Source organism: Anabrus simplex, chromosome 5 (assembly GCF_040414725.1).
Source record: "Anabrus simplex isolate iqAnaSimp1 chromosome 5, ASM4041472v1, whole genome shotgun sequence".
Classification (NCBI taxonomy): Eukaryota; Metazoa; Arthropoda; class Insecta; order Orthoptera; family Tettigoniidae; genus Anabrus; species Anabrus simplex.
The window spans coordinates 327,447,701-327,463,821 of NC_090269.1; the positions used below are offsets into that span (position 1 = coordinate 327,447,701).

General features: G+C 37.7%; 1 protein-coding gene across 5 annotated transcripts in view; it reads right to left on the reverse strand.

Annotated features, from left to right (window-relative positions):
- Positions 1-16,121, reverse strand: part of dgt1 (dim gamma-tubulin 1) — a 333,213-nt gene that overhangs the window by 125,760 nt on the left and 191,332 nt on the right. For all 5 annotated transcript variants that reach the window (XM_067147580.2, XM_067147575.2, XM_067147576.2 and 2 more), the window contains exon 6: positions 211-389. In XM_067147580.2, coding sequence (XP_067003681.1) covers positions 211-389 — 179 coding nt within the window. The remainder of the gene's footprint in view (positions 1-210; positions 390-16,121) is intronic.

Genomic DNA, 16,121 nt, shown 5'->3' on the forward strand with positions numbered 1-16,121 from the left:
CAAAACATTTATCACATTTGCAGGGAACTCCAGTAAAGAAGAAGTCAGTCATAAAAACAATTAAAGACTGATATCTCTGTTAGTTTTTCATTTATGTAGGGGAAGGTTCTAATTTCATTTGTGTCATAATTTAACACCAGCTTCAATCTTTGAAGTAAAAATTGATATATTCAAATCTGAAAACAAATTTTCCACATTTAATTTACTCACATAGCGTTTCCTTCTCCTTCTTCAAAGCATGCAAGTACTTTCGTCTCCGCTCTTTTAATGCTTGTTGTAACCGTCGAAACTGGTCAATGTACAGAGACTGAAGGCGGATCAATTTGTCTCGAGTCAGCTGAGCGACTTCTTCTGCAGTATACACACCAGCATGTCGAAAAGTGCCACATCTAGAACATTTTATAAAACCTATTGATACCGTTACATAAGAAGAAATAGGTGGGTGAGGTACCTGCCAGGCTCAGTCCATTTTAAACACACATACTGAAGACTTTCGTGTGACGTTCTAGTTTAGAAGACATCTCATGGATGCAATGCTAAAACATTTAACTAGAGAGGCTGGCAGGGAGCTTATCCCAGATAGATGACATGAGTAGTATGAAAATGCAATCTTCATTGGATCTGATACTGTCATTTCGGTCTCACTGACTGAGACCAACAATGAGGTCCTTATAGTGTCGACTCTGCAGTGTAATATAATTTTACTGTACATGCCATCCGGTGTACAGTTTGGTATACTGAAACCAATGAATTTCAACTGCCAGATATACGAAAGGAAGAGAGACAGAGGAAGGGAGGGGAGAGGGGGAGAGAGAGAGAGAGAGAGAGAGAGAGAGACTAGACTTTAATCCAATCAATGCTAAACCCGTAAATATACGTTGTGCGATGACAAGCCACCCGTGCTAAACCTGTAGATTTATGTTTTTGTGCAGCGCTCACTTTGCTAAGCTCGTAAAAATAAGTGCAGCGCCCAATCAGATCAAATGACATGCCAGAAGATCAAGGAAATTCTAAAGGAGCAATAGTTTACTTTTTCTGCTATTTACATAAGGGTTTTGTTTCCTAGTGATGATGAAATGTACATATTCTGTGCTTCTGACCACAACAATAAAAATGGCTGCTCTGTGAAAGAGGAGGTGACTTTTCAATGATAAAATTGAACAGTTTTTAGTTGACAGCGACTCGGATAATGACTTTTTTGGACAACGAAAGTGACTGAGAATGTGAGGTTGGAGATGTAATGAGACAAAGTGACAGTGATGATGCAAACAATGAAACAATGAAGATGAAAAGAGTCTACCAGTGAAACAGAAAGAAAAATAAGTCATCATCATTTTCTTGGATTACTAGTCAGTTTACTCCAATACTTCACACTTTCTGTTCATGCTATTCAGGTGTTTTACATAATACATTATGTAACGATTAGGGTTTGGAAGTTGAAAACCTATAAAATGCCTATAAAGACCTAATATCGGAAGAAAAAAAAAAAGGGACATAAAAACTGGCAAATAGGATGTAAAAATGTGACCCAAATTCATTCATAATTTCAGTTCTAATTACACATTTAATTGAGGAATATGATGTTTAAAAATGCAAAATTCTGGTGGTGTGCAACATACAGAGCAAAAATATAAAATATAATTCTTCTTTCAGACATTATATATTTTTAGATTAACATTAAAAAAGGAATTCTGTGTTTGTTAAAAAAGTACTTGCAAAATGTAGAATTAAATATTTTTTCCACCTAGAAGGAATTCAGTGAACCCGCAATGAACAACTTTGAAGAAAGGAGTTGAAATTAGTATAACTGGAATGATATTTGGCTTAACCACACTAGGGTTATAGAAATTGGAATTTGGAAACCTTACCTCAGTTGGCTTTGCAGTATATCACAAGTCATCTCCAGGTTCTTAAGTGTAAAGGATCGTCGGTTTTCAGAAAGCACATTGCAAAACATCGAGAAATTTCTCTCCACATCAAATGATAATAAGGGTCCTTACTTGAAGTAAGTGAGATCTTCTTTTCAAAAACACATCAGATTTTCTCCTTTCAGTATTTCAGTATTTTACTTATCTTGCACATAATTTGATACCCCCGGTTTATTTCAATCACTAGTTTAATTTTTTCATTTCATTTTCTCTCTCTTCAGATATGGTTCAAATATATGTATTTACTAGAGAAAAGATGTTTATTGTTTAAGAGGTGGTGGATGGATTAATGATTATTCGAATTGAGAATGGGCAGAAAAAATGTATTCTAAAGAAGCTGAAGTCACAAAAAAAGGTTGTTAACACTTAAAAGATGGCTAAAAAGGACTAATAATACAAAAATGCTGAAAAAGGCAAGAGAGGACAAATAAAACTCTCCATTTTCTGGGCTACAATGACTCAGAATGAACATATACAGTATTATGTTGGGCCTCGTCTTCAGACACTCAAGAAGAAAAAAAAAAAAAAAAAAAAGAAAGAATTTTTCCTCAACTTCCAAGCTTAATGATGATTCTCCAGAAATAAATTTCTTTATGTGTTTTCAGTTCTGCACTGGTTCACATTATTGTGGAGGTTAGGCTACCAATGAATATTACAAGAAGGTCTTAACAGTTTACACAATTTCTCCAAATAATAGTCTTCAGAAGTGGAGCGATACGAATGTGAATAAAATGTATGTGCTTTTTGCATTTACAATGCTCATGATAAGACTGAAAAAAAATTTCAATTTTGGAACATTGGTCCACCCTTATATTTTCTCAGTCTATGACAGGAGACAGGTATCTAATTTTTCCTAACATGCTTCATTTCTCTAACCTTATCCCTACAGACAAAAATAACAAACTGTACAAACTGAGAGCTATAACAGATCATCTTAGGAATACTTTCAGAAGTTTACTGCGACCCTTCCAAAATCTGTGTATTGATGAATCCCTGGTAGCTTTCAGACAAAGGCTAGCATTCAAGCAATACATTCCAAATAAACAACACAGATTTGGAGTAAAGCTGTTTGTCCTTTTTGATGTAGAAACATGCTTCATTTTAGATATTATGTACTGTGGGAGAGGAACAGACGTTCATGACAAGTATTCTTTACCAACAACTGGTGATGATGTAACTACGTTACTGGAGCCATATCTTGGATAGGGGCATTTATTTATTGTGGACAACTGGTATTCCAGTCCTTCTCTGTTTCATTTACTGCATGAAAATAAGACAAATGCTTGTGACACAGTGAAGCAGAACAGGAAGGGACTGCCTCAACTCCTCAAGAAATTGAAATGAGGGGAGACTGAATCATCCCACACTGGAAATATCATGACAGTGAAGTGGATGGAACATAGAGAAGTATAAATATTGACTACAATGCATGATGATGAAATTACTGAGACTGGAAGAAAAGGATAGGAAGACTAAACAATCCATACTCAAGCCTAAAACCATACTACATTATTGCACGTTATAAATTTCATATTTAGATAATTCCGCCTTTACAATACTGTAATTGTCTTTATTAAAAAGACTACATTAAATTACACTCGTGAAACATGTTTTGTCCTCTTATAGGACATCTTCAGTCACCAATACAAATACATAACATTACAAATAAGGCGAGGACACATTAAAATAAGTAAATGCAAAGTCTTTGTATCCTGTGACGCGGCGTGATAGCGTCTTGTTAATCTTCAATGTTAAAATGGTGCAGCGTGAACATGATATGAAGCATGAAGTCCAATTAAAATCATATGTTAAAACTGTTGTTCAAAACAACGAATTGTCAATTATAAAACACCGTAAGTGGCTATGTGAATAAAATTATGTGCATATTGTACATAAAACAGTGTTGTGATGATGCCACATTATAATGGCTTTCTTGATTAGGAGGTGGAGTTATACTGATGCAAGTTGAACCTGATAGTGTTGTGACAATAGGGGCCTAAAAAGAAAATATGAAAGTTTCTTTTAAAACAACCAATAACAACGTTCATCTTTTCTTCAATCAGCACACTATCAATAACGGCAATAGCAAATTTCAGAAATCAGGTGTTTACAAATTAAAGTGCCAGCAGTGTCCCGCCAGTTATATTGGACAGACAGGCCGCAATTTTAACATAAGGTATAATGAACATGTTAATGCGTCAAAGTACGGCAGATTCTCAGCATTCGGTTCTCATATGGACGATACCAATCATACATTCACAGGCATAGAACAAGACCTTCAAATTCACCATTTATGTAAGAAAGGAAATCTATTGAATATTTTAGAAAACATCTTTATAAATATTGATAAAAAATGTAATCCGATTTATAATCTTAATGAGATATCGGAGGATATCAATATACTTTTCAAGGAGTTAATCAATAAATTCTTTTCACGAAGGCGCGTGAGTAATACGTTCCCTCATGCCTCTCCCCTTACGTCAAATTCCTCTCGACCTCCCCTCACAGTCAGTCCTCAACGACCTTCGAGGACGTCACTCAGTTAGCCTTACCACTTGAGGTGGAGTGGTCGACGTAGGACGGGCAAGGAGGTGAGTGACTGGATGGGCACTTAGTTCACATTTTAACGGAATTTTATTCTTCAGTTCATTCATATTTTCTTTTTCTTTTTAGGCCCCTATTGTCAACACACAATCAGGTTCAACTTGCATCAGTATAACTCCACCTCCTAATCAAGAAAGCCATTATAATGTGGCATCATCACAACACTGTTTTATGTACAATATGCACATAATTTTATTCGCATAGCCACTTACAGTGTTTTATAATTGACAATTCTTTGTTTTGTACAACAGTTTTAACATATGATTTTAATTGGACTTCATGCTTCATATCATGTTCACGCTGCACCATTTTAACATTGAAGATTGACAAGACGCTATCACGCCGTGTCACAGGATACAAAGACTTTGCATTTACTTATTTTAATGTGTCCTCGCCTTATTTGTAATGTTATGTATTTGTATTGGTGACTGAAGATGTCCTAAAGAGGACGAAACATGTTTCACGAGTGTGATAAAGACAATTACAGTATTGTAAAGGTGGAATTATAAAATCTAAATTTTCACAAGTTGATACTACATTACAACAACAACAACATGGGCCCTATGGACAAGGCTGACATGATGATTAGCAAGCTAGACAGCATGAGGAAAAGTGTAAAATGATTAAAAAAAGCTGGCTTCCTCTTTATAGACTTACTGTAATTTTTTTGAATGCCAAAACAGGAAAGAAACCACTTCCATTTGGCTCTCATCAATCTCCTTATTCAAACACTCCATACACCATCCATCAAACCTTAGGGAGGAAGACTAACATCTCAGGACAATCCAGTACGACTGACTGCCCACACTTCCCCTCCATGGTGCCTGCTGCTGACAAGAAGAAGAACAATTCTCCTGTGTGAGCCTAGTTTCTTCGCAAACAAAGATGAAGGACAATAGGAAAAGAAAGGAATCACATTATGTGTGCCAACCATGTGATGTAGGATTGCACTTTGTACCTTGCTTTGAACAATACCACAGTAATGTTCATTTTTAGAATTTAACCCTTTGACCACCAACGTCCGATTGATCGGACGTTCGAGGTTCAGTCGAAAAACGCTAACGTCCGATTGATCGGATGTTCCGGAAAAAGTACTTTCCTAGTTATTTACTTGTTTTAATAATGTATAATACATGTTTTGGACTAGTTTTGGATTAAATAAGACTATATACAACAAGTTTAGTTGAGGAACTTGCTGCCGAGTGGCTTGGTGGCCAAGCGGCAATTCAGCTCCCGCGGGCGGGTAATGACCCCCTTACTATTTTACCGGGAAAAAAAAAAGGAACGTAACTGTTCCGTATTCAGAAAGAGTAGTACTAGTCAAGGTGGTAAATGGAATAACGACCAGATACATTTGTAGACAGTGTAAGAAGAGTGTACACCCTTTGAGTCTCCCTAAGCACATTTGGTAGAGCACGTCATAAACATGTGAAAATATTAGAAAAAAATTTCTTATATCATATTTTTAAGGCAAAAAGTGAATTTTTGAGCGTTACGTATGTATGAAATATACATTAGTAGTAATTTTTTACTTAAAACGAACCAGGAACTGCAGCATTTGCATATAATGTAAGATTAGAAAATTTCACGTTTATGTAATCATAAAAATAATAAAAATATTGTAACTGTAATATTGAACATAAGGCTCTATCATTTTATATATAGCATAGGAAACACCACCTCTCTAAAATAATGCAGCTTTTGATAGTAAAATTTTTTTTTCTTACCGATTTTTGATCATGAAATATTTTTTTTTCAAAGAAAGGAAATATTTATTTGAATTATGACTTCATAAAATAAAAGTTTGAAAAATAAAGGTGCATTAATTTACATCAATAAAATCAATAAAACAAAGTTTTTTTTTCTTCCAAACCTTCGAAACAAAAAAATGCCCATCCAATTTACATGAATTGAACAGAAGTTATTACGAATAATTTACTGCAAGGTAAAAAGTGCTCATTAGGCCGTGGCGGTATAGGACATGGACACCACGTATGAGGCTGGCGGTCAAAGGGTTAAACATAATCATCATAGTAAATTCTAGTAATTTCATAGTAATTTCTATTTATTTAAATTTATGTTTAGTTTCAATGTATTATCTTAAAATGCCAGTTAAATAACTAATAAATCTATTTTTCAATAATCACATATTCTTGGGGTAAGAGGGATGGGAAGGAAAAAAAAAAAAAAAAAACAGCACAGAGGAGGTACGTATACATAAAAAAAGGGTTAAGGAATGGGTCAAGACAATCTACAGGTGATGAGGTAAAGGCTGCCACCTGAAGTAGAAGGGGGAACAGAGGGTCACAATCCTGACTTAAAAAAAAAACACTTTGTTTTCTTCCAAATTGCAGATCAATTCAAGAAACAAGTCAGTGCACCAATGCTGCATTGTTCCTCATCTTTACAGCCAGTAATATGGTGAAAATCTTGACACATCTTGACACAAAGACTTCTTAGCCATGGACACAATTTAAAATGTAGAAGATATCATAAGATATCATCATCATCATCATCATCATCATCATCATCATCATCATTTCCCTTTATCCAGCTGTAGCCGGGTAGGGGCAAATATGGTTCCTCTCCATTTTCTTCGGTCTTTCCATCACGCCTCCTCCAACACTGTGTCCCAGTCCAGGTTTCTTCCTATAATACTGCATTGGATGGTGTCCGTCCATCTCAATCGTGGTCGTCCACGGCCTCTCCTTCCTTGCATTTGCATTTCCATCACCTTTTTTGGCATTCTTTCATCACTCATTCGTTTTACGTGCCCAAACCATCTTAGTCGGCTCTTCTCAATTCTATCATTCATTTTTTCCATTCCAATTTCTTCCCGGATTTTCTCATTCCTTATTTTGTCTCTTCTACTCTTCTGTATCATACTCCTCAAGAACTTCATTTCGGCTGCCTGTATTCGACTCTCATCCTTCTTTGTCATTGTCCAAGTTTCTGCCCTGTAAGTAGTTATGGGTACGTAATACATCTTGTAGATAGTTTCCTTTGCTTCCATTGGCACATCTTTGTCCCATAACATGTTTCTTACACTATGATAGAAACAGCTTCCAGCTTGAATCCTCTTACTATACCAACAGACAGCATCTCGTGTGCGTCTGTGTGGCTAAGTTAACTGCCGACGGTGACAGGACTCTGCTGAATCTATTGGACTCGAAAATGAAGAACCAGAGGACCCGTGGTGATGTTCAAACACTTAACTTCCTTCATTCAGGCCCAGGCTAAGAACATCAAAGCCCAGTTAGGAGAACTCGAGAAAAACATCAAGGCCCAGTTAGGAGAACTCGAGAAAAACATCGGGCCCAGTTGGGAAAACTTGAGGAGGACATCGGGGCCCAGTTTGGAAAACTCGAGGAGAAAATCGAGGCCCAGTTCAAGACCGAACTGACGTCAGAAGAGGGAACCAAATACCCGATTGCTGGACTTCGTGGGTAGGAGAAAGAAGTGCGAAGCAGCCCGCAGACATGTTCGACCTGCGAGGAAGCTGTGGGAGAATTCGGCGGATGCGACTGTGTCCACCAGCCAGGAGCCAATTGCAGAGTCCGGGTGCGGGAGGGGGTGCAGCGCGCCGAGGGAACGCCACGGGTGTTCGATGCTGAGACCGAACAACCAGACGACACAATGAATGGGCCATACCAGCATGACACGAAGAGCGAGGTGTTCGACAGCAGCAGTAAGCTCCATGGCACCGTGAATGGCCCAGGGAGGATGTTCAGCGTGGAGCGGAGCTATGGGGAGGCTTCGACGATGTCCCAGGAGATGGAGGCAGCGATGGCAAAGACACAGCCAGTGGGACCCCCTCTAGGTGACAGAGAACCAATAGGGTCCAAACTGACAACCACCAAACGAGGGTGCCACCTGACAGAACACCAAGGTACGAATGAGGGGCAAGCCAGAGGAGCTTCGAATGCCACGCGAAGACCTGCGGATCAACATCACCAGGAATGAAGACACGTCGACTGGACCCAGCGGACCCACCATGAGAAGGTGGTGGTCCCCGATGGAACCGCCGGGCTGCGAACCGTGGACTTCGACAGCGCCAACTGGAGGGCCGTGTGAGTGGGGTAGCCTGTGTGTTGTTAAATGGTGTGGATCAAGTGAGTGTGACAAAGTGTGGAAATTGTTTCAAGTTATAGGGGGGATATTGATGCAAATGCGATAATAGGTATAACTTGAAAACAATGTTTTCTCACCCATGGGTAACTAATGCAGATATCAAGCTCAAATATTATTATTATTAAGCCTATTATCATTATTGTTGTTATTATTATTATTATTATTATTATTATTATTATTATTATTATTATTATTATTATTATTATTATTATTATTATTATTATTTACGTAGTTGAATGATCGTATTGTGTGTGATGTTATGTCATGAACATGTGTTGTACATAGACATTGATATCAGTTCGGTTAATGTAAATACCTGTAAATTAATATTTTAATTTATTTTTACCTTATAAATTGTAATCCATAGTTGTGAAACACACTGTAACTTCCAAAATGGTAATAAGACACTAGAACATTTGAGAATATTCAATACATTGTAATCTATGTATTGGACACTCTGGAATATTCAAAAAGGTTTTTTGTAACATATCTTTCTGGAGGACTGGCCAGCATACATATAAAGAGACAATCTTGACGGTGAACAAGTGACAGTTGTTGGACGAGTTGTGATTTGGAAGTTACTGGAAGAGAATTATTGTTTAGTAGCACGTGGCTGACATGCTGAGCCAGGCAGTCTCCAGGTTGAATTGATCGGTAGTCACCTGTTTTATCTGTGTTTCAAAGTGTGACATCTGTGGTATTCAGTGTCAGTTGTCAACTGTTTAAAGATGGCGGCTTTGTTGATATCCTACAAGTGAAGTGTTTTTGTTTTGTGATATGGTGATTCAGGTTATGTGTGTATTAATTTGTGAATATGTATATAAAAGTATTATACCAACTGACAGCATCTCGTGTGCATCTGTGTAGCTACGTTACCCTGCACGATTGTTCGATTTCAATACATGCTTCTGCTCGAAGCATTGTACGAAAACTGCAAAGGACGTGTTTTAAATTATCCTCAGTTAATTCGAAGGGGGGAAGAGATGTCTCCAAAGTCTATTTACCAAACAGTTCTTCTACACGTTTGCAATTCTACTCAATTTTTCTGTTGACATTGTTTTTGGGCTCGGTTTTCCCCATTGTTGTGGACGGTCCGTTTTGGAGACAACACTTTCATCATTTATATAATACACTACCACAGCTACATGTTTGCAAGTTCCTCTGGCGCCAGCAGGACAAGAACATTCGCTGGTAGGGACATTACGATTCTGGTCAAATTGAACACAAAATAAAAATGCGTACAACTTAGCAAACAATTATTAAGTAATCCTTATTAAATAAACTTTATACATTGTGTCCTAACTACACCTTGCCTACCCCAAGTTTCTCAATATAAGGCGGAAAAGTGACAGATAATTGTCGGGTGACTTTTCCTGTGATGTATCCGAAACGATTCGAAATTAACTCTTCAACACGTTCATGTGGCCACAGACAACAAGGTTTCCTCCTTTATTGCATGACAATTCACTTAGATTCCCAAACTGAATCGCTTTAAACCCGCAACTTGTTCAAATGTCACACATGTTGTACTGAGACTCTCGCACTACGCCTCACCTCTTTTTTTCAGAAAGGGCCACTATGTAGGGCTAGTAGTAGCATTTCGATATATCTGCATGGTGCCTATAGTGTGTCCATGATAAGTGTCCGGCAGAAGCATGTTTTTCTTGTGCAATGAACCTCTCAGACAATGTTACAAAACACATTTCACCCAGTTCTCAATGAGTGCACTGACCATCCAGCCAGATTCATGGGTTCAAATGAATATACTAGATGGCAAGTGTCCTTTTCAGAAGCACAAACCGAGGGAGTTTGTTTCCATCACCTAACACACATAACATTACAGTGCAGCATGCCTTTTTCTGTTATTACCTGTTCCGATGGTAACACTGTGAGAGACTTAATGTGAACTGTATTGTCTAGCAGCATTTTGAAACACACAGGTGTATGGTCAACATTCCCAGTTCTGAATAAACAAATAGGAATTTTGCTTCCAAAAATTAATAACTTTTCTTCACAGGTACTAAGGATGTTGTGAACAATCATTTTCTTTTAGACATATTGTAGGCTTTTTGGCTTATGCCGTGTCAAGAAAATAAGGTGAAATTCTTTACGTTTTGCAGAGAACTTTGCTCTGAGTCTTCAGAAAAAAATCTTGAATGTTCAAGAGAAAGGCTTCTCAAAGAATGAGGTGTGAATTTAGACGTTATGATAAAAGTGGAAGTGGTACGTTCATTCATCACCAGATGGCTCACCGTACGCGGTACAGTGCTAGTGTTCGAAGCAGAAGCTGACGGAACCATCAGAATCAGCTGAGAGGGAGTCACATAACATAACAGGTGTACACACATATGAAAGTATGACACTGACACAAGCCTGGAATGAAACATCTGGCGATGAACGTACGAATTTGGAAAACACCAAAATGAAATAACAATAGTGAAAGAACAGGGAAGGGAACTACCTACGTAAATCCTTAATGGCTGGCAACCACGTATTACTTAATTGATAGCCAGTGTCCCTGTTGAAATTGTTTAGGATTTCTAAGTATTTTTACAGCTTCCCGTATAATCCTGGACCTGTAGTGTCTAGTGCAGGTAAGAACTCGAGCATCTCTCCCCTGACAGGTTCCCCAACACCTTCTACCCCTCTTCCAAATGTTAAGCAAGCTCCTGTCACTCGTAAAAGAGCCCCACCTATACAGGCAATGATGCAGAAAGATCTGCCCATCCCCTCTCCCACTCCAGGTTCCTCACCACCTCTATCACACACATACAATACTAGGAGCCGCACTGGCAGACAGGTTAACAACTCTGGAACAGTATGACGTACCTAACATCTTCATAACAAGTAAGTTCCCATTTTAATGTTGGTCAGTTAGGAAACTCACACACATTTATTATATTAAAGTCCCCTCTTTTTTCTTTACAGATCCCATTATCTGAATAAATTGGCCAGAGGTCAAGCACAAACAACTCGCAAATTTGCATAATACAACTAGATACCTACATTTGCAAACAAGTTGATCAGCATTTTCAACTGGAGCCCACATTTGACTCCTGCACACATTTGTACGTCGCTGTCTGTTATGTTTTAAAGCAATATGGATTATTGTGTTTTCACAACTCAGCCTGTGGGCACTCTATTTTAATATACACATTTCCAGATACACCACGTCACACAAGTTGCAATTCAATTTCATTTTTCCATAAGATTGGTGTCCACCTTGGTGCTGTTTCATAAAAAACATTTATTACTGTTCTCAAGACAAACATTCAACATTAGTTTCAGACACAAGGTTTTGAATTGACAATGTGATAATTTTAATTATTCATGTTATCACGCTTTTAAGTAGTGCTTTAATGTTGTTTTTTTTAGATGTAATGTAAGTTGGTTTTTAGACTATTGTAATTTTAATATTGACTATTGACTTTTTAAATATGTTCACGACTGTTCAAGATACATCATTTTAAGATTAATTAAGGCTGAAGATGCCCATTGGGTGAGCGAAATATGTCCCTTAGAGAAATTAATTGTATGAAATTTTAAACATCAAAAGGTGGATTGTATTGAATAGGTGGGCAAGAAATAGCTTCTTATTATAATTGCTGTGAACATACCACTTACCGTAAACTAGGATCTTCATATCCGAATTGACGAACCACAAATAGGAAAGGACTTCCACCTATCAATACTTATTTATTGCACTTATTATGCTACAGTATTGGTTTTGACCCCCTACGTAGGTTCATCTTCAGCTGAACAATACATTCACATATAGATCATGAAGCTATGAATAAGATTACATTGTCTGGGGAATGCCATATGATAGCAAATATTTGGTCACGTCCAAATGGGGCATGTTAAAACAGTAACTGAAGTGTATGTCACGATGTGTGACAATGCAATTGTATGTCTATAATGATATGCTTTAGGTCTTAAAATTAGTTTATAAAACACTATCTTCACTTAAAACTAACTTATAAGTATGTAAGATAAAAACAATATTGACGTCAGAAAAGTTGGATGGCGCAGCCACGCGGTAGAATGTTGAAGCTGCAACATAGTGACTGGTGAGGTTTATTTACATGGCGAAGCATTGACGTCGTGATGGAAACAGAAAGAAAATGGTCAAATTTGAGGAGGTACTGCTCTGTATACGGTTGCAAATCGTATAAAACGGATGCGAAATTTCTTCACTACTTTCCTGTACAAAAAGTTCAGAGAGAAAGATGGGCTTCCACGCTGTCAATTGGAAAACGCGTTACGCGATACATGACAGTGTGCAGTCTGCATTCTCGTGAAGACGACTTCTTTCCACAGCGTAGGTACCGGTACTGTTTATTGTACTCATTGATAGTTATTGTCTCTAATTTGTATTCACAAAGATTTAGCTACATCAAAAATACTGATAAACTTGTAGCCTAATACTTCTGTGCCGCACATAGAATGTAATCCGCTCTTTGTAAACTTCTTCATATGTGTAACAGCAGACAGTAAATTAACTATCTACGTGTGAGTAATATCTTTAACTGGTAGTAATTAAGCACTGCATTTAAATTGCCTATAAAAAACTTCTATCAATGAAAGAAAATATGTAGTATTTTGCCATCATAAATGAGCTTTTTTGCTATTTGTTTTACGTCACACCAACACAGATAGGTCTTATGGCGACGATGGGACAGGAAAGGTCTAGGAATGGGAAGGAAGCGGCCGTGACCTTAAATAAGGTACAGCCCCAGCATTTGGGAAACCACGGAAAACCATCTTCAGGGCTGCCGACAGTGGGGTTCGAACCCACTATCTCCCGGATGCGAGCTCACAGCTGCACGCTCCTAACCGCATGGCCAACTCGTCCGGTCATCATAAATTAGAAGTCATAACCTAATTATTTGGTAGAATTGGACAAACCAAGTATTCTTCAACCCCACACAGCTGTGACTGTAGAGGTTATAGTACTCTTAAATTATAATTTTCAAACTTTGCTCTGCATATTCTGTAGGTAGTTATAATTTTTATACTTATTATTGTCGGTTCTAAGTTCTAACTTTTGTGCTGATGGTAAAAATGGAAGAATATTAAGATAGGATGTGGGCTGTGCCAACACAAGCCTGTATATAGCCTAGGATTTATTTGCTTTACAACATTTACTTAGTAGAATTATTATTTTATTTCTTCCCCAAGATTACAGTTTACAAGACAGGTAACTCCCCCGTCACCTGGCTAACGCTTTGGCATGTCTTTTGAACACTTAATAAATCCTACAGACGCACACCCGATCACTGTCGTGTTTACTTCCCGTCACTATCTCGCCGCCATATTGGAAACAGCTGACCGTAAGCTCCTCCCCCGTTTCGGACGTCAATATGTAGGAACACTTCATGCACGTGAACATTCATGTCTTGCGTTATTCGGTTCATCAGTTGATTTCTGTGTTCAAATCTTATTTTCGTAGTTGTACACTTGGTTGATGTTTTTGGATGCACAGGTAGGAACTTTCTAACCTGATACAATGAACACATAAATGCTGTAAAACACAATCATTTCTCCTCAATAGGGCAACATATCGAAGACTAAACATCGAGAACGACATGCAAATCCTGAACATAAACCCCAAGGGCCCCCTGTTCAACATAACAGAAGAATTTTACATTTCTCTAGATCAGTATACCAATCCAAATTTCAACATAAATGAAATTACAGAAAAAACTAACATCATCTTCAATACAGTCGTCCCTGCCCTAAGAAACGGTTACCTTAAGATAATCAATAAACAAAACATGACACGCGACAGAGAAACATCAAACGACACACCTAGCTCCACCCCTGCCCCCACAACAGCAACTCTCCCTACCCCTCCTTCCCTTCCCCTCACAGCAGCTAGTATGAGCTGATGGACATGAAGCAGTACACGAGCCCACATATCAAATGCAACTCAACCACACCAATAACAATAAGTACATATTCAAAGTAGCACACATAATCCTTAGACATCCCTCCAACATAAATATCACTCACAGCTCAATCTTATCTTCCACAGATAATTATAACATCACTGCACGGCTACAGGTGGAAAAGGAACAAACACTTTGAATCCAGTACCACTCAAATTTTATGGATGTCACAGGACAACACGATTCAATTTTAACATAAAACAACAAGATTCAATATTGCATCCATACACCTGACACTCTTTTTAAACTTGGAAAGTGTTTTATTCTATGTATATACTTAATGACAAAATCTTTTATACAAACAATGTGATACTTTTACAAGCAAATCATATCACTCAAGCTCCAAAAACATCAACCAAGTGTACAACTACAAAAATAAGACATGAACACAGAGGTCAACTTGATGAACTGAATAACACGCAAGACACAAACCTTCATGTGCATGAAGTGTTCCGACATATATTGTTTTTATCTTACATATTTATAAGTTAGTTTTAAGTGGAGATAGTGTTTTATAAACTAACTTTAAGACCTAAAGCATATCATTATAGACATACAATTGCATTGTCACATGTAGTGACATACACGCCAGTTCCCGTTTTGACATGCCCCATTTGGATGTGACCAAATATTTGCTATCATATGGCATTCCCCAGACAATGTAATCTTAATCATAGCTTCATGAACTATATGTGAATGTATTGTAGAGCTGAAGATGACCCTATGTAAGGGGTTGAAACCGGTACTGTAACATAATAAGTTCAATAAATAAGTATTGATACGTTGAAGTCCTTTCCTATTTCTAATTGAACATACCACTTAGTCGAGCAGCTCGTCTTCTTTCTCCCAATTCTTCCCAGCCCTAACTTTGCAACATTTTTTAACACTACTCTTTTGTCGGAAATCACCCGGAACAAATCGAGCTGCTTTTCTTTCGATTTTTTCCTTGAATCAAGTGATCGTGGTGAGGGTCCAACACAATGGAACCATACTCTAGTTGGGGTCTTACCAGAGACTTATATGCCCTCTCCTTACTGCAACCCCTAAACACCCTCATAACCATGTGCAGAGATCTGTACCCTTTATTTATAATTCCATTTATGTGATTACCCCAATGAAGATCTTTCCTTATATTAACACCTAGATACTTACAATGATTCCCAAATTTCACCCCATCAACGCAGTAATTATAACTGAGAGGACTTTCCCTATTTGTGAAACTCACAACCGAACTTTTAATCCCGTTTATCAACATACCAGTGCCTGCTGTCCATTTCACAACATTATTGAGGTCACATTGCAGCTGCTCACAATCTTGTAACTTATTTATTACTCTATACACAATAACATCATCTGCAAAAAGCATTATCTCTGATTCCACTTCTTTAATAAAATAATTTTTACTAGCTGATGTACCCGTGCTTCACTAAGGAATTCTATATTGTATAAAGAATTGTAGGTTACGCAGAGTACACGTTGTGACCATGACTGTATTAAATTGCATAGC